The sequence below is a fragment of the Heterodontus francisci genome, chromosome 8, assembly GCF_036365525.1.
Source record: "Heterodontus francisci isolate sHetFra1 chromosome 8, sHetFra1.hap1, whole genome shotgun sequence".
NCBI classification, from domain to species: domain Eukaryota; kingdom Metazoa; phylum Chordata; class Chondrichthyes; order Heterodontiformes; family Heterodontidae; genus Heterodontus; species Heterodontus francisci.
In genome coordinates this window covers 71375862-71394790 of record NC_090378.1, presented here as the reverse complement: position 1 = coordinate 71394790, position 18929 = coordinate 71375862, and the positions used below count along the sequence as shown (strand labels likewise).

At 43.0% G+C, this 18929-nt stretch overlaps 1 protein-coding gene across 7 annotated transcripts in view; it reads left to right on the top strand.

The window, feature by feature from the left end:
• Positions 1 to 18929, top strand: part of LOC137372548 (ubiquitin-conjugating enzyme E2 U-like) — a 92563-nt gene that overhangs the window by 37965 nt on the left and 35669 nt on the right. For all 7 annotated transcript variants that reach the window (XM_068036457.1, XM_068036453.1, XM_068036458.1 and 4 more), the window contains one exon: positions 15689 to 15818. In XM_068036457.1, the coding sequence (XP_067892558.1) occupies positions 15689 to 15818 (130 nt within the window). The remainder of the gene's footprint in view (positions 1 to 15688; positions 15819 to 18929) is intronic.

The following is an 18929-nucleotide window of genomic DNA, read 5'->3' as shown; positions in this document are numbered from 1 at the left end:
CACTGTGGCAGCAGTGTATACCATCTACATGATGCACTGCAGCAACTTACCAAGGCTCCTTAGACAGCACCTTCCAAACCCGCGACCTCTACGAACTGGAAGGAAAGGGCAGCAAATGCATGGGAACACCACCACCTGCAAGTTCCCCTCCAAGTCTCACACCATCCTGACTTGGAACTATATCGCCGTCCCTTCACTGTCACTGGGTCAAAATCCTGGAACTCCCTTCCTAACAGCACTGTGGGTGTTACTGCCCCACATGGACTGCAGCGGTTCAAGAAGGCAGCTCACCACCACCTTCTCGAGGGCAATTAGGGATGGGCAATAAATGCTGGCCTCGTCACCAACGTCCACATCCCATGAATGAGTAAAAAAAAATACGGTTCACAGTATTCTGGATGTGGTCTCATGTGGCATAGAGTACAAAAGCAAGGAAGTTACATTAAACTTGTGTAAAACACTGGTTCGGCCTCAACAGGAGTATTGCGTCCAGTTCTGGGCACCGCACTATAGCAAAGATGTGAAGGCATTTGAGAGAGTACAGAAAAGATTCACGAGAATGATTCCAGGGATGAGGAACTTCAGTTACGTAGATATATTGGAGAAGTTGTTTTCCTTGGAGAAGAGAATGTTTAGAGGAGATTTGATAGAGGTATTCAAAATTCAAAATAGAGGGGTCTGAACAGATGGGGAAAATCTGCTCCCACTGATGGAAGGATCAAGAACAAAGGGTGCAGATTTAGGGTAATTGGCAAAAAAAAGCAATGGAGCCATGAGGAAAAACCTTTTCATGCATCGAGTGGTTGGGATCTGGAATGCACTGCCTGAGAGGATGGTGGAGGCAGGTTCATGAGGGAATTGGATTATTATCTGAAAAGGAAGAATGTGTAGGGCTACAGTGAGAAGGCGGGGGAATGGCATTAGGTGCATTGCTCCTTTGGAGAGCAAGTGCAGACAGGACAGGCCAAATGGTGCTTCCTGCGCTGTAACAATTCTGTGATTCTGTGATTTGGGTTTTCAAAAGACCAACCAGGCAATTGCTTCTCCCGAGGTGCTCCACCTCCTCCAGTCTCTGTTCACAAAAGACATTTGCCTCCTTCAATTCTTCACCCAATTAATAGGTGCACTTTTCTCTTCCAAACTGCTCAGTTAATGCTGCTATTTTTCTCCATCTTCCTCTCAGTTGAAGCTCGTAGTCCTCCTGTTGCAACCCAGTTCATGCTGCACTCCTGGCCTTCATTCTCATCCCCCTCCTACAGCACTAAGATGGTGATAGCCAAAGTCACAAATGACAGCCTGTGTAACTGTGTCTACAGTGTGTTATCCCTCCTAGTCTACCTCAACCTCTCTGCAGCATTTGATATGGTTGACTACATGATCCTTCTACATCATCTTTCCATGGGATTGCTCTTGCATGGTTCTTTCTTTCTTTCTTTTGGGCCTCCTTATCTCGAGAGACAATGGATACGCGCCTGGAGGTGGTCAGTGGTTTGTGAAGCAGCGCCTGGAGTGGCTATAAAGGCCAATTCTGGAGTGACAGGCTCTTCCACAGGTGCTGCAGAGAAATTTGTTTGTTGGGGCTGTTGCACAGTTGGCTCTCCCCTTGCGCCTCTGTCTTTTTTCCTGCCAACTACTAAGTCTCTTCGACTCGCCACAATTTAGCCCTGTCTTTATGGCTGCCCGCCAGCTCTGGCGAATGCTGGCAACTGACTCCCACGACTTGTGATCAATGTCACACGATTTCATGTCGCGTTTGCAGACGTCTTTATAACGGAGACATGGACGGCCGGTGGGTCTGATACCAGTGGCGAGCTCGCTGTACAATGTGTCTTTGGGGATCCTGCCATCTTCCATGCGGCTCACATGGCCAAGCCTGGTTACACATGGTTGCATGGTTACACACTTAAAAACCCATACGCAGCCGGTGCATCTCTGCCAATGGCTTAGTTTCCCACCCCTATACCATGCACAGTAAATATCAAAGTCCCCCTAAGATCAATCCTTGGTGCTCTCATCTTGTTCATCTATATGCTGCCTCTTGACATCATCCAAATGTATGAGATTAGTTTCATACACTGGTGACACTCAACTCTACCTCTCCACCATGCTGCTCATCCAACATAAGTTGTACAAGAGTCAAAATTGCCTGCAGCATAGAAAAAAACTGAAGCTGTCCCCTGTCCACTCTAATTCCTGCTCTGACTTCACCCCCATTTGCACTGACCTACATTGGTTCCCTTCCTCCAAACCTCCTGTCTTCATCTTCAGATTCCTCTATATCTCACCCCATCCTATCCCTTTTATCCTCCTCCATCCTTATATTCCCTCCAATGCCCATTTGTCCTTTAAGTCTGGCCTTTCATGCATCCCCTCCTTTCCATTCCTACAGCATGGGCAACAAAATTCTTCAGTCTACTCCATTCTACTCTCTGGAGCTCCCTTCCTAAAGCTTTCTGCCTCCCCACTTCTCTCTCCTCCATTAAAACCTTTCAAATCCCATTATTTCAAGTGAACTTTCTCCCAACTCCCACGCGCTTGCCATTCATTCCATTCATCGTTTTATTTCTCTCTTCCCCCTCACCTTCCCCCGACCACCACCAACCCCCGGAGAAGATTTTTGAAGCAGTCACCAGGTTAGTGTATGAAAATATCCCAGGGGGCCCCAAAGTGCTTTACAGCTATGGAAGAACCTTTAAAGTGCAGACACTGTTGTAATGTAGGAAACATGGCAGCTGATTTGCACACAGCAAGCTCTCACAAACAACAATGTGATAATGACCAGATAACCTGTTTTTAATGATATCAATTGAGGGATAAATATTGGCCAGTATAGTGGGGAGAAATCCACTGCTGTTCTTTAAATAGAGCCATGGGATTGTCTATGTCCACTTGAGAGGGCAGTAGGGGCTTCGGTTTAACGTCTCATCCTAAAAATAACTTTCAATCGGTTGCTAAATTTGAAACTTATGTGAAGTCTTCATGCCTCACATGAAATTGTAAATTGTTGCCAGATTTGGAGATTTTTTAAAGCTATTTGGCCCTGAGGGGATTTTTGATTAATTTAGATTATCGAGAGGAAATAGGGTTGTCAATCCTCCAGGATTCTCCTGGAGTCTCCAGCAATTAATCACCAGGATACTCCTCAGAGCAAATCCAGGAGAAAAATCAAAGGGCATGAAAACAATGTTAATTTATTTTTCTTTGAACACTTTTGTTTATGAGGTAAATAAATATTGGAAATGGAAAAAAAATGCTGTTTGACCAGCCAGAGCAGTTGGAGGCAAGAGGTCTTGTGATCAAATCTCCAGGTATTTGTCCAACCAGAGTTGGTGAACCTAAAGAGCGAGGGGAGGTGGGTGGAGGGGGGGCGGGTGGTGTTGTCTGTGAGAGAGGGAGAGAGACAGAGATGGGGAATGAGGGAGGGGAGAAAGGGAGCTGGGAGGGCAGGGGAGGGGATTGGGACAACACTGCTCAGGTGTGTCCATGGACTAACAGTGCACCAAGCACCTCTTCAACTTCCAGCTCAATCTTTTCTTTGACGAGCAAGCTCCAGATTTTCTTCAGTTTTTCCACCACTTTGAACAGCTCTTGCTCCTGAAGTCTTACTCTCTGTTTCTCTGCCATCTGATTGACCCATTCCATCACATCCAGTAGATGATTGCGATACTTCCTGAGGTCCATGGCTCCTGTTAGCTCCTGCTCCAGGTGAACGTGAGAGAACTTGGTAGACATTGTCTACCTGGACTTTCAGAAAGCTTGTGATAAGGCACTTCAGAAGATAACATTTTGTGAAATTAGCAACAATCTGCTGCATTGGATTGAGAATTGGCTGAATACCAGTAGGCAAAAAGTTTTAGTCAGTGGATTTGGATCTGCTTGGAGACGGTCGCCAGTGGTATCCCACAGGGATCTGTGTTAGGATCCTTGCTATTTACTATTTTGATTAATTATTTGGATGTAGGTATTGGGGTACTGATCCGAAAATTTGTGGATGAGAAGATATGCACAAGTGCTAAGGCTAGAATATTCTCAACAACTGCAAGCAGATCTTGATGTGTTACAAGAACATAAGCAATAGGGGCAGGAGTGGGCCATTCGGCCTCTCTACCCTGTTCCGCTGTTCAATAAGATCGTGGCTGATCTGATTGTGGTCTTAACTCCATATTTCTGTCAGCCCCCATAAGCCTTCACTCGCTTGTCAAATTACCTCCCAAAGTGTTGGGAAAGGGTTCAGTGAGAAGGAGGAACTGTATGAAATCAGTATTAGTAGGGAAATGGTGTTAGGGAAATTGATGGGATTGAAGGCCGATAAATCCCCAGGGCCTGATAATCTACATCTCAGAGTACTTAAGGAAGTGGCCCTAGAAATAGTAGATGCATTTCTGGTCATTTTTCAAAATTCTATAGACTCTGCAACAGTTCCAACGGATTGGAGGGTAGCTAATGTAACCCCACTATTGAAAAAAGGAGGTAGAGAGTAAACAGGGAATTATTGACCAGTTAGCCTGACATCAGTGGTGGGGAAAATGCTAGAGTCCATTGTAAAAGATGTAATAGCAGAGCACTTGGAAAACAATGACAGGAACGGACAAAGTCAACATGAATTTACGAAAGGGAAATCATGCTTGACAAATCTACTGGAATTATTTGAGGATGTAACTAGCAGAATAGACAAGGGAGAACCAGTGGATGTGGTGTATTTGGATTTTCAGAAGGTTTTCGAAAAGGTCCCACATAAGAGATTAGCATGCATAATTAACGCACATGGGATTGGGGGTAAGGTACTGACATGGATAGAGAACTGGTTGGCAGACAGGAAACAAAGAGTAGGAATAAACGGGTGTTTTTCTGAGTGGCAGGCAGTGATTAGTGGGGTATCGCAGGGATCAGTGCTAGGACCCCAGCTATTCACAATATATATTAATGATTTAGATGAGGGAACTAAGTGTAATATCTCCAAATTTGCAGATGACACAAAACTGGGTGGGAGGGTGAGTTGTGAGGAGGATGCAGAGAGGCTTCAGGGTGATTTGGACAACTTGAGTGGTGGGCTAATGCAGGGCAGATGCAGTATAATGTGGATAAATGTGAGGTTATCCACTTTGGTAGCAAAAACAGGAAGGCAGATTATTAACTGGCTATAAACTGAGAGAGGGGAATATGCAGCGAGACCTGGGTGTTCTCGTATACCAGTCGCTGAAGGTAAGCATGCAGATCCAATAGGCGGTAAAAAAGGCAAATGGTATGTTGGCCTTCATAGTGAGAGGATTCGAGTACAAGAGCAGGGATATCTTGCTGCAACTATACAGGGCCTTAGTGAGGCCACACCTGGAATATTGTGAGCAGTTTTGGTCTCCTTATCTGAGGAAGGATGTTCTTGCTCTAGAGGGAGTGCAGCGAAGGTTTACCAGACTGATTCCTGGAATGGCGTGACTGACGTATGAGGAGAGATTGAGTTGGTTAGGATTATATTCGCTGGAGCTCAGAAGAGTGAGGGGGGATCTCATAGAAACCTATAAAATTCTAACAGGACTTGACAGGGTAGATGCAGGAAGGATGTTCCTGATGGTGGGGGAGTCCAGAACCAGGGGTCATAGTCTAAGGATACGGGGTAAACCTTTCAGGACTGAGATGAGGAGAAATTTCTTCACCCAGAGTGGTGAACCTTTGGAATTCGCTACCACAGAAAGCAGTTGAGGCCAAAACATTGTATGTTTTCAAGAAGGAGTTAGATATAGCTCTTGGATCTAAAGGGATCAAAGGGTATGGGGTGAAAGCGGGAACAGGTTACTGAGTTGGATGATCAGCCATGATCATAATGAATGGCAGAGCAGGCGCGAAGGGCCGAATTGCCTACTCCTGCTCCTATTTTCTATGTATTCGCTAGAGTTTCGAAGAATGAGAGAGGATCTCATAGAAACCTACAAAATTCTAACAGGACTGGACAGACTAGATGCAGGAACGATGTTCCCGATGGCGGGGGAATCCAGGACCAGGGGTCACAGTCTAAGGATAAGGGGAAAGCCATTTAGGACTGAGATGAGGAGCGATTTCTTCACCCAGAGTGGTGAGCCTGTGGAATTCTCTACCATTGAAAGCAGTTGAGGCCAAATCATTAAATATATTCAAGAAAGAGTTAGATATAGTTCTTAGAGCTTAAGGGATACGGGGAGAAAGTGGGAACAGGTTACTGAGTTCGGATGCTCAGTCATGATTGTATTGAATGGTGGTGCAGGCTTGAAGGGCCGATTGGCCTACTCCTGCTCCTATTTTTCTATGTTTTCTAAAAATCTGTCTAACTCAGCCTTGAATATATTCAATGACCCAGACTCCACTGAGAATTCCAAAGATTAATGATCCTCTGAGAGAAGAAATACTTCCGCATCTCCATCTTAAATGGACACCCCCTTAATTTGAAACTATGCCCCTTAGTTCTAAATTCCCCCACAAGGGGAAATATCCTCTCAGCATCTGTCCTGTCAAGCCCCCTCAGAATCTTATACGTTTCAATAAGATCACCCCTCAATCTTCTAAACTCCAAGAAATTTTATAGTTACATAAAGGGAAAACGGGTGGTCAAGAGCAATGTAGGCCCACTAAAAGCTGAAACTGGAGATATTATCATTGGTAATGGGGAAATGGCAGACATGTTGAACAATTACTTTGCCTCAGTATTTACAATTGAAAAGGAGGATAACTTGCCGGAAGTCCCGAAAAAATTAATAGCCGATAGGCGACAGGGACTTAATACAATTAATGTAAGTAAATCATCAGTAACAAGGAAATTAATGGAACTACAGAGTGAGAAATCCCCAGGACCTGACGGTTTCCATCCGAGGGTGTTAAAGGAAGTAGGGGAGTACATTGTAGATGCCCTAACTATAGTCTTTCAGAGTTCCCTAGATTCAGGAGTGGTCCCCCTGGATTGGAAAGTTGCACATGTCACTCCACTTTTTAAGAAGGGTGAAAGGGGGAACCAAGGAAATTACAGACCAGTTAGCCTGACATCTGTGGTGGGCAAGTTGCTGGAGTCTATAATCAAGGATAGGGTGACTGAACACCTAGGAAAATCTCAGTTAATCAGTGACAGCCAGCATGGATTCATGACGGGAAGGTCATGCCTGACAAATCTCATTGAATTATTTGAAGAGGTGACTCAGGTAGTGGACAGGGGATGTTATTTATATGGACTTCCAGAAGACATTTGATAAAGCTCCACATAAGAGACTGTTAACTAAGGTAGAAGCCCATGGAGTTGAGGGCAAATTATTGACATGGTTAGAAAGCTGATTGAGTGGTGGGCGACAGGGAGTGGGGATAATGGGTAAATACTCCGATTGGCAGGATGTAGTGGTGTCCCACAGGGATCTGTGTTGGGGCCTCAATTATTCACATTCATTAATGACTTGGATGATGGCATAGTAAGTCATCTCTCCAAATTTGCTGATGATACAAAGTTAGGCGGCATTGTAGACAGTCTGGATGATAGCGTAAAATTGCAAAGAGATATGGACAGACTAGGTGAGTGCGCAAAACAGTGGCACATGGATTTCAATGCGGGCAAGTGTGAGGTTGTCCATTTTAGACCCAAAAGGGATAGAGCAGGGTACTTTCTAAATGGGAAGAGGTTAAGTCCAGTGGCTGTCCAAAGAGACTTGGGGGTTCAGGTGCATAGATCTTCAAAATGCCACGAGCAAGTGCAGAAAACAATCAAAAAGGCTAATGGAATGCTCACCTTTATATCTAGAGGATTGGAGTATAAAGACACAGAGGTTATGCTGCAGCTGTACAAAACCCTGGTTAGACCCCATTTGGAGTACCTTGAGCAGTCTGGGCACCACACCTCAGGAAGGATATATTGGCCTTGGAGGGAGTGCAACGTAGGTTTACAAGAATGATACCTGGACTACAGGGGTTAAGTTACAAGGAGAGATTACACAAATTAGGCCTGTTTTCGCTAGAATTTAGAGGGTTAAGGGGTGATCTGATTGAAGCCTTCAAGATATTAACAAGAAAAGACAGGCTAGGTAAAGATAAACTATTTCCACTGGTTGGAGATTCTAAAACGAGGGGGCATAGTCTAAAAATTAGGACCAGACCGTTCAGGAGAGATGTTAGGAAGCACTTCTTCACGCAAAGAGTGGTAGAGGTTTGGAACTCTCTCCCACAAACAACAGTTGAAGCTAGAACAGTTGTTAATTTTAAATTTGAGATAGATAGATTTTTGTTAAGCAAAGATATTAAGGGATATGGGCCAAAGGCAGGTATATGGAGTTAAGCCGCGGTTCAGCCATGATCTCATTGAATGGCAGGACAGGCTCGAGGGGCTGAATGGCCTACTCCTGTTCCTATCTTCCTATGTTCCAATGAGTATAGGCCTAATCTGCTCAATCTTTCCTCATAAGACAACCCCTTCATTCCAGGAATCAGTCTAGTGAACTTACTCTGAACTGCTTCCAATGGGAGTCCATCCCTCCTTAAATAAGATGACCAAAACTGTACATAGAAACATAGAAAATAGGAGTAGGAGTAGGCCATTCGGCCCTTCGGGCCTGCTTCATCATTCAAAAAAGATCATGGCTGATCGTCTAATTCAGTACCCTGTTCTCGCTTTCTCTCCATATCCCTTGATCCCTTTGGCATTAAGATTCTCTAGGTGCGGTCTCACCAATGCCCTGTACAGTTTTGGCAAGACTTCCCTACTTTTATACTCCATCCCCCTTGCAATAAAGGCCAACATTCCATTTGTCTTCCTAATTACTTGCTGTAGCTGCATGCTGACTTTTTATGATTCATGTACAAGGACACCCAGGTCCCTCTGTACCACATCATTCTGCAGTCTCCCTCCATTTAAATAATATTCTGCTTTTCTATTCTTCCTGCCAAAGTGGACAACCTCACATTTTCCCACATTATGCTCCAGCTGCCAAATTTTTGCCCACTCACTTAACCTATCTGTATCCCTTTGCATACTCTTTGTATCCTCTTCACAACGGGTCCACGTTTGACAAATCATGTTTAACTTTGAAAAGTATAGTGTTGTTCCTATTGTGTGGGCAGATCAAATGCTGATTATGCATACACCCTACAGGGAATGGAACTAAAACCAGTGGTGAGAGAAAGAGATCTGGGTGTTTTAGTGCATCACTCTCTAAGGGTTCATGACCAGTGCCATGAAGCAATAGCTAAAGCAAACAAGGATTTAAGTTGCATTCACAGGACAATTCACTCTAAAACAAAGCATACTCTTTTGTTCTTGTACAAGAGCTTGGTTTGGCCTAGATTAGAATATTGTGTTCTGTTTTGATCTCATGTGGTGGGGGATATTGAAGCTCTGAAAAGGGTGCAGAGGAGGGCCACAAGTTTGATTCCCAGTTGACAGCACCTGAATCACCCAGACTGAAAGAGCTGAATCTGTTTACTTCAGAAAAGTATACCCTCAGTGGTGATTTGATTGAGGTTTATAAAGTAATGAAAGGACCAATTATTTCAGCTAAACGAGGATCACATTTACAAGTTATGCAAGGGCAGAACCAGGAGGGATGTTGGGTAGTTCTTCTTTCCCAGAGAATAGTGAACCTATGAAACAGGTTGCCAGCATGAGTGGCGAGCACTGATTTGCTATATTCTTTTAAAAGGGAGCTGAAACTGCTGGGTGGAGATTACTTCACCAAGAGGTAGAAATCCTGTAATATAAATCAGGATCAGTATGATCTCCTGGATTAGTTTGATTGCCCAAAAGGGTTTAGAGAGGAATTTTCCAAATTGATTATCCAAATTGGCTTGGCTTTTTATCTTTTTTTGCCTCTCCCAGGATATTACATGGCTCCGCTCATGTGGCAAGTATAAGTATCGTAACTATGTGGGACAGGCTAGATGAACCAATGTGTCTTTTCCTGTCCATCATTTTGGTATGTTCGTATGTATATTTTCTATATTTGGAGATGCCATATAAGCGTAACAGGTCAATGAAAGAGCAACCATTGGACAGTGCAAAACACAACACCAGGGTTCCAGTCCCTGCTTTACCACCTAATGCTGATTTACAGGTCAATGTGTCTTGAGCATCTGGTGCTGCAACCCAAATTCTCATAGAAACATTGGAGGAAAGGTTATGGCTAGCAGAAATTGGAAAGCTGGCATTATACTCATGACATATTAGACGATAATACAGTTCACACTTTAAAAGCAAAGTTTTGAAAAAGGGAATTAGTAGAAATAGCACCTCTATGATAAGAATGAAGAAGTGAAATCTTCATGAATATTGGATTTTAGCAACAAGAAAAAAATGCAGAAGCCATTGGATTCCTTCTCAACCCATACATATTAAATCTAGATGTAATTGACAGTCAAATATTTGTTGCAGATTTCTCCCGACCCATTGGTCACCATAGTAACCTGCTATGGCCCAAACCAACATAAGTCATAGATGCAAAAAGACTCAAGTTTTGTGAAGAATTATGCAGAACAAAGGAATCCATTCCACCCTGTAACTTCCTGTTTGTTGGAGGTGATTGGAATGCAAGGCTGAGTAAAGAAATAGTTCACTACTCATTTCATGATGATACAAATGGAAATGGAGAATTACTTCTTGATTGCACCATAGAATTCAACCGCTGGAATGCAAATAATAACTTGCAAAGAAAAGAGGAAAATTTTAGATATATAAATCCCCAAATATAAGAAAACCCAGCTGGATTGCATCTTAGTATGGAAAAAGCAGAAAAACACCATCTGGAACGTTGAAGCTTACAATTCATTTAATACCATTGCATCAAATCATGGAATTATGACAACAAACATTACTCTTCGTTTAAGGGCTTCAAGAAAAAGTGAGAGAGTTCCAGGCAGAAATCTATGCTGGAGTACATTGAATAAGGATAGTAACATGATGAACCAATTTATGATCAAAGTCTCAAATGGATTTGCAGACCTTTGCAATGAAAAAGAGAAAGCACCCATCAGAAGAATCTTTGCCCCTGGTATTATCAGTAGCTGAAACAGCACGAAAAAATAATCCCCAAGAAAGCACATCACTTGAAGAAACCTGATATCAAAAATCATCCACTTGTTATGGAAAGGAGACAACACTTGAAACAGTCATATGACAAAGATAATGATAAAACAGACCAAGCAAGAAAATATTTGAAAAAGGTCTATGGCCAAGCTGAAGCTACCGACTACTACTATGACAAGTTCAATAGCTATAAAGACAAAATGAGGATCACAGTCGGTAGAAATGTTTGGATACTAGCCAATCATGTAACCCGATGCAAGAAGACCCTAAAAGGAAAATTAAAAGGAAAGAATGCAGAAACGAGGAAGCAAGAAAGATCACTTTGAAAAGCTGTTAGGCCAAGAACTGGCCTTAATAGATGAAAATATGCCATTGAACATGTCAGAAAAAGAACTTGACATTAGCACCAAGCCATTTACTCATGAAAATCAAGTAAAACCAATTGCACAAGCCAGTTCAGGAAAAGGCCCTGGACTGGATATGATTTTGGAAATTGCATGACATTTAAGATTATGTTCAATAGCTCAGTGACCATGCTTCCACCAACTACGGGAAGCCAGAAGAACACTCAAAAGTTGCACCATTCCTTGGCTAAGAAAGGAAATTTAAACCTCTCAATCAACTACAGGAGAATCTCACTTACACCAACAGTGGCATAAATTTACAACAGACTACTATAAATACAACACTCAACTTATATGGGATACAGAAATTCCTATAGATAAATTAATATCATGCATGTTGAATAAAGAGGTGTGAGGACAGTTATAGGAGCTTTGATGATATTCGATTGATGATATCAATGAAAGTTGTTGCTGAGTGAAAGTGATCTATTCACTTTAGTTATGCTAAGAATGCAGGGACACCCCAGTGACCCATATTTCTAAGGGTAAGAGGAAAGGGGGACAGTTGGGGAGGGCATTGTAGTAGACAGGTAGTGGTACAGGGGAGCTTTCCCCTATCGCCTAGTTCTTGTGTTGTTGAATACTACAGACCAGAAGGTCCCGGATTCAGTCTGGTTCATGTTGAGCTCGCTGATCAGAGTTGGGCAGCACTGGAGTATGCAAATAGCTTCAGTGCTCATTAATTAGGGAGGTGAAAAATCAGCCTGGATTTCCTCTCCAGTTTACTAGCCAGTAGACTTTGGCTGAGCAAAGAATCAGGCTCTGTGTGATGCCCTCCACAGTCAGTATCTTGTTGAGACTTAAAGGCTGTGCCACGAGTGCATCGCAGACACAGAGACTGAGGTTCCCCACAAAATTGCCCGGTCATTAATTTAACCTCCACTGACCTCTGTGCCCAAATTCTCAATATGTGTTGCTAGCATGCAAAGCCCAGCACTGGGAGTGTGTGTAAAATCTGCTTTTATAGTCCAGGCTTGCGTACTCTGCATGCTATCAGAAGGCAGCTGCTGCATTTTGAGGCATTCTGCAATATGAATTAGTGTTCAGGAGAGGATGGGGACAAAATTGGAGGGAAAAAATGGAGATGGTTTGGACAGAATTGTGAGTCATTCAAGAGTAACCGATTCCTCTTGGCATGTATACAGTGCATAAATGTTGCGTTACAATACATAGTGGTAACAGTTTACTGAATTTCTTGAAGTGGTCTACAGGCTTTCTTCAGATCACGAACACCAGAAGGCAATGAACAGAGCTTTTCCCGATGTCTCAGTCAGTAAGTGCACCATAAGATGCTCCCAGGTACAATTCTCAGTCTGCATTAAGTCAGCTAATCTCAATGAGGGTGAAGGTGCAATCGGCCTCAGTCTCTGGTTGACGCTAGGGAGTTAAGGTTCTCATTCCTGATAGAAACCCTGTGACCACTGCTGAAACTGCATATGTGTGCAGGGGAGAATATAAAACAGTGCACTCACAGGAAATAGGAAGAAGAATCAACTCACATTTGAAATTGAAATAGAAATAAGGTTTAAAGTAAAAGTCACCCCCCTTTTAAGTTCATTAACAACATTCTACACATATGTAATTTAACTGGTATTTTTATTTAGTTGAGTGTTAGATACATGGACATGTGGTAAGATTTGGGAAAATCATAACTGAGGGACATAGTGCTGACTGTCTGCTTATGATATCCAGACTAAAGGCAAAATGTTTGTTTTTTTCATTCCTGGGATGTGGGCATCGCTGGCTAGGCCAGCATTTATTACTCATCCTTAATTGCTTTTGAGAAAGTGGTGGTGAGCTGCCTTCTTGAACTGCTGCAGTCCATGTGGGGTAGGTACACCTACAGTGCTGTTCGGAAGAGAGCTCCAGGATTTTGACCTAGCGACAGTGAAGGAATCACGATATAGTTCCAAGTCAGGATGGTGTGTGGCTTGGAGGGGAACTTGCAGGTGGTGGTGTTCCCATGCACCTGCTGCCATTGTCCTTCTAGGTGGTAGAGGTCGCGGGTTTGGAAGGTGCTGTCTAAGGAGCCTTGGTGCATTGCCACAGTGCATCTTCTAGATGGTACACACTGCTGCCACTGTGCATCGGTGGTGGAGGGAGTGAATGTTTGTGGATGGGATGCCAATCAAGTGGGCTGCTTTGTCCTGGATGGTGTCGAGCTTCTTGAGTGTTGTTGGAGCTGCACCCATCCAGGCAAGCGGAGAGTATTCCATCACACTCCTGACTTGTGCCTTGTAGATGATGGACAGGCTTTGGGAAATCAGGAGGTGAGTTCCTCGTCACAGAATTCCTAGCCTCTGACCTGCTCTTGTAGCCACGGTATTTGTATGGCCACTCCAGTTCAGTTTCTAGTCAATGGTAACCCCCAGGATGTTGATAGTTGGGGATTCAGTGGTTGTAATACCATTGAATGTCAAGGAGAGATGGTTAGATTCTCTCTTGTTGGAGATGGTCATTGCCTGGCACTTGTGTGGCGCAAATGTTACTTGCCACTTATCAGCCCAAGCCTGAATATTGTCCAGATTTTGCTGCATTTCTACACTGACTGCTTCAGTATCTGAGGAGTCATGAATGGTGCTGAACATTGTGCAATCATCAGTGAACATCCCCACTTCTGACCTTATGATTAAAGGAAGGTCATTGATGAAGCAGCTGAAGATGGTTGGACCTAGGACACTACCCTGAGTAACTCCTGCAGTGATGTCCTGGAGCTGTGATGATTGACCTCCAACAACCACAACCATCTTCCTTTGCATTAGGTACGACTCTAACCAGCGGAGGGTTTTCCCCCCGATTCCCATTAACTGTAGTTTTGCTAGGGCTTCTTGATGCTATACTTGGTCAAATGCTGCCTTGATGTCAAGGGCAGTCACTCTCACCTCACCTCTTGAGTTCAGCTATTTTGTCCATGTTTGAACCAAGGCTTTAATGAGGTCTGGAGCTGAGTTGCCTTTGCAGAACCCAAACTTGAGCGTCACTGAGCAGGTTATTGCTAAGCAATTGCCACTTGATACCACTGTCAATGACACTTTCCATCACTTTACTGATGATTGAGAGTAGATTGATGGGGCGGTGATTCGTCGGTTTGGACTTGTCCTGCTTTTTGTGTACAGGACATACCTGGGCAATTTTCCACATTGCCGGGTAGATGCCAGTGTTGTTGCTGTACTGGAACAGCTTGGCTAGGGGCGTGGCAAGTTCTAGAGCACAGGTCTTCAGTACTGTTGCCGGAATATTGTCAGGGCCCATAGCCTTTGCTATATCCAGTGCTTTCAGTCGTTTCTTGATGTCACGTGGAGTGAATCTTCATTATGAATTAAGATAATGTAGAATTATTAAACTGCAGCCAGAGCAGGAGTAAGCTTTTCAGCATTTTATGATCTTGTTTAAAATTTACTGCCTCTGTAGTATGTATTTTGCCTTTTATTTCTGTATTGTCACTCCATTTAATTTAATTCCAGCAGAGGGAGCCATTGTCTGCAATTTATGTGAGAATTAACCAGTGCATTCACCTTCACAGAATTATAGAATTTTACATTGCAAAAGATCATTCGGCCCACACACCTGTGCCAGCTCCCTAAAAGAACCATCTGCTCAGTCCCTTTCCTTGCTCCTTCCTCCTACCCTATTGTGGTATCTCAGAATTTCAGAACTATATCCTTGGTTAATTACATTTTGAGATGTCACACATAATTAATTGAATCTTATCTTCTTTCAGCCCTGCTTTCCTTCCTCACTCCTTGCCCAGTCTCTGCCCTTCTCCCCTAACAGCAGGAATCAATCCCAGGATACAGTTCCAGAAGTGCTATATGTCTTGTGGTACCTTGCCAGAGTGGCCATTTCTCATTTCTGTGCGTAGGCACTGCGCAGAATTCACCTATCGGTGCTGAGTTCTGTCTTCAAACAACATCCACACATGCACTTTCCAGAAGGGATCGCTGAAAGTGACCAGGAGCAAAATCCTGTCAGATTTTCTTCCGACTTTCTTGCCAAAGGACGATGAGGCCAATTGGAGTTTTTGGGTGGTTGAAGGGGTTTGATTTTGCAACACAGCCATTAAATGGTCTATTGGGAAGATCTGAAGTCAACTAACAGCAAGCAGAGTTAGATTGGGTTGGAAGCTGAAATCCAGATGTGACAGGATGATATTTAAACAATCAATCCACCACTTAGTCCCTTCCTGTTGTTATTATAATTGGTTCTGTTTGTTTTTGAAACTTAATTATGGAAAGCCTGATTCAGCGTTGCTATAATCTCCAACTAGGTGATGTTGTCCAACCCAGTGCTGGAAAATGCAGTCAATGTGGAAGCCATTGAAATGTTGAGGGAGAACCCATCACGCTATCGAGAAATGGTTTTGGAATGTGTCAGAACCAGCAGACAGATTAAAGAAAGTAAGATCTTTGGTATCATAAGCCTCTGTAATATTCTTAGTGAAAATGTAAGGCATGTAACTGCCTGGCTGCCAGGTTTTTATATAGAGCTGATTTAAGGGAAGAATGATAATTTCTGAATTTAGGATTAGGGACTTTCTTTTTTCAAAAATGCAAAAGAGCAGCTCAGTGACTCAAAATGTAATTAAAATCACTGCACCAAGGATATAGTTATGAAATTCTGTGATGCTACAAAAGGGTATGAGGAAGGAGAAAGGAAAGGGACTGGTGTGAAACTGATCTATATTGGCCAGCAAGGTCCCAGGATTAATCTTCAGCATACACTGACTTCACTTATATTTGCTGGGGCTCTGATGGTGGATCTGAGTAGCTCCAGGTTAAAAAGGGGAGAAATGAATCAGAGTTTCTGCTGCTGATCACTGTTAGGTACCCCTAATGGTGTAGACAGTTTGGACTTGGGTATGATGTCCCCAAGGGCGCATACTATTGATATTCATCATGAAGAGTTGCCAGTTGGGAGAGGTAATGGAGTGTCTTCAGGAGAGGAAAGAAAATTGTCAAGGAAAAAAAAAATTCTCACAAGCATTAATATATAAAAACAAATGGGATCTCTGATTCAAATATATGAGTATATCAGCATTGCTTCTTTACATGGTTCTTCTCTGACTCTTCTGTTCCCTGCTTTTGCTGGAATTCTCTCTCTTTCTCTACATTTAAGGATGTTCTTTCCATTAATATCTATACAAGCCAACCGACTCCAACAGCTACCTGGTTAGACTTCTTCCCAGCCTATTTCCAAAGAGGGCTCCATTCCTTTCTCCCAATTTCTCCTTGTCCAAGTGTTGTGATTAAGCCACCTTTCACACCAGATTTTCAGAAGGGTCCTCCTTGTTCCTCTGTCAAGGATTCCTTTTTAAATTGTAGAAAGGGTCCTCAATCACTTCCATCCCATTTCCCATGGTGTCTGCCCTTTACCACCCCATCCCCTTTGTTCTTACCTTACACCCCACCAGCCTCCACATTCGAACATAAGAATTAGGAGCAGAAGTAGGCCATTCAGCCCCTCGAGCCTGCTCCGCCATTCAATAAGATCATGGCTGATCTGTTTGTGTTTCGAATTCCACACTCCCATCTACTCCCAAATAATCTTTGATTCCCTTGCCTAACAAGAATCTATCTACCCCCACCTTAAAAATATTCAATGACCCCGCCTCCACCACCTACTGAGGCAGAGAGTTCCAAAGTCGCACAACTCTCAGAGAAAAAGTTTCTACTCATTTCTGTCCTAAAAGGGAGACCCCTAATTTTTGAAACAGTGCCCCCTAGTTCTGGACTCACCTACGAGAGGAAACATCCTTTCCACATCCACCTTGTCAAGACCATTCTGGGTCTTATAAACTTCAAACCATTCTCCCCTCACTCTTCTAAACTCCAGTGAAAACAAGCCTAGTCTGTCCAACCTTTCTTCGTAAGACAACCCGCTCATTCCAGGTATCAATCTAGTTAAGCTTCTCTGAACCGCCTCCAACGCATTCACATCCTTCCTTAAATAAGGAGACCATAACTGCACTCAGTATTCAAGATGTGGTGTCATCAATGCCCTGTATAACTGAAGCATAACATCCTTACTTTTATTTCCAATTCCTCTCGTAATAAAGGATAGCATTCCATTAGCCTTCTTTATTACTTGCTGTACCTACATACTAACGTTTTGTGACTCCTGCATGAGAACACCCACATCCCTCTCCACCTCAGAATTCTACAGTCGTTCTCCATTTAAGTAATTCTGTGCTTTTTTATTCTTCCCTTTCAAAGTGAACAACTTCACATTTTTCCGCATTATACTCCATCTGCCAGATTTTTGCCCACTCACTCAACCTATCTATATTGGTCTGCAACCTCCTTATCATCTTCACAACATACTTTCCTACCTATCTTTGTGTCATCTGCAAATTTAGCTACCATGCCACTGCTCCCCTCATCTAAGTCATTGATATAAATTGTAAAAGGTTGAGGCCCCAGCACAGACCCCTGCTGGACTCCACTCATCACACCCTGCCAATCAGAAAAGGACCCATTTATGCATACTCTCTGTTTTCTGCCAGCCAGCCAATCTTCTCTCCATGCTAATATGTTACCCTCTACACCATGAGCTCCTACTTTGTGCAATAAACTTTTATGTGGCACCTTGTCAAATGCTTTCTGGAAATCCAGGTACAGAATGTCAATGCGCTCCCCTTTATCCACAGCACATGTTACTCCTTCAAAGAACTCTAAAATTGGTTAAACATAATTCCCCTTTCACAAAACCATGCTGACTATTCCTAATTACCTTGGGTTTTTCTAAGTGCCCAGCTACAACCTCCTTAACAATCAATTCGAACACCTTCCCCACGACAGACGTCAAGATAACTGGCCTATAGTTACCTGTTTTCTGCCTCTCCCCCTTCTTGAATAGAGGGGTTATATTTGCCACTTTCCTGTCTGATGGAACCTTTCCAGAATCTAGTGAATTTTGTAAAATTAACACCAACGCATCTACTACCTCGTTAGCCTCCTTTTTTAAGACCCTAGGATGAAGTCCATCAGGACCCGGGGGCTTGTCAGCCCGTAGATCCATTAGTTTGCTCGGTACTGCTTCCCTGGTGATTGTAATTTCAGCAAGTTCCTCTCTTCCTTCCACCTCCTGATTTATAGCTATTATAGGAATGTTTTTTTGTATCCTCTATAGTGAAGACAGAAGCAAAATATTTGTTCATTTCATCTGTCATTTCCTTATTATCTACTAAAACTCCCCATTCTCACTCTCTAGAGGACCAACACTCACTTTACTAACTCTTTTCCTTTTTAAATACCTGGAGAAACTCTTGCTATCTGTTTTTACATTTCTAGCTAGCTTCCTCTCATACTCTGATTTTTTTTTCTCCTGATTAACCTTTCAGTCATTCTCTGCCGTTCTTTATATATTCTGACCAATCATCTGAACTGTCACGCATCTTTGCACAACTATATGCCTTTTCCTTAAGTTTGATGATTTCCTTAACTACTTTAGCTAATCACGAATGGTGGGTCCTCCCCTTAGAATTTTTCTTTATAGTAGGAATATAATTA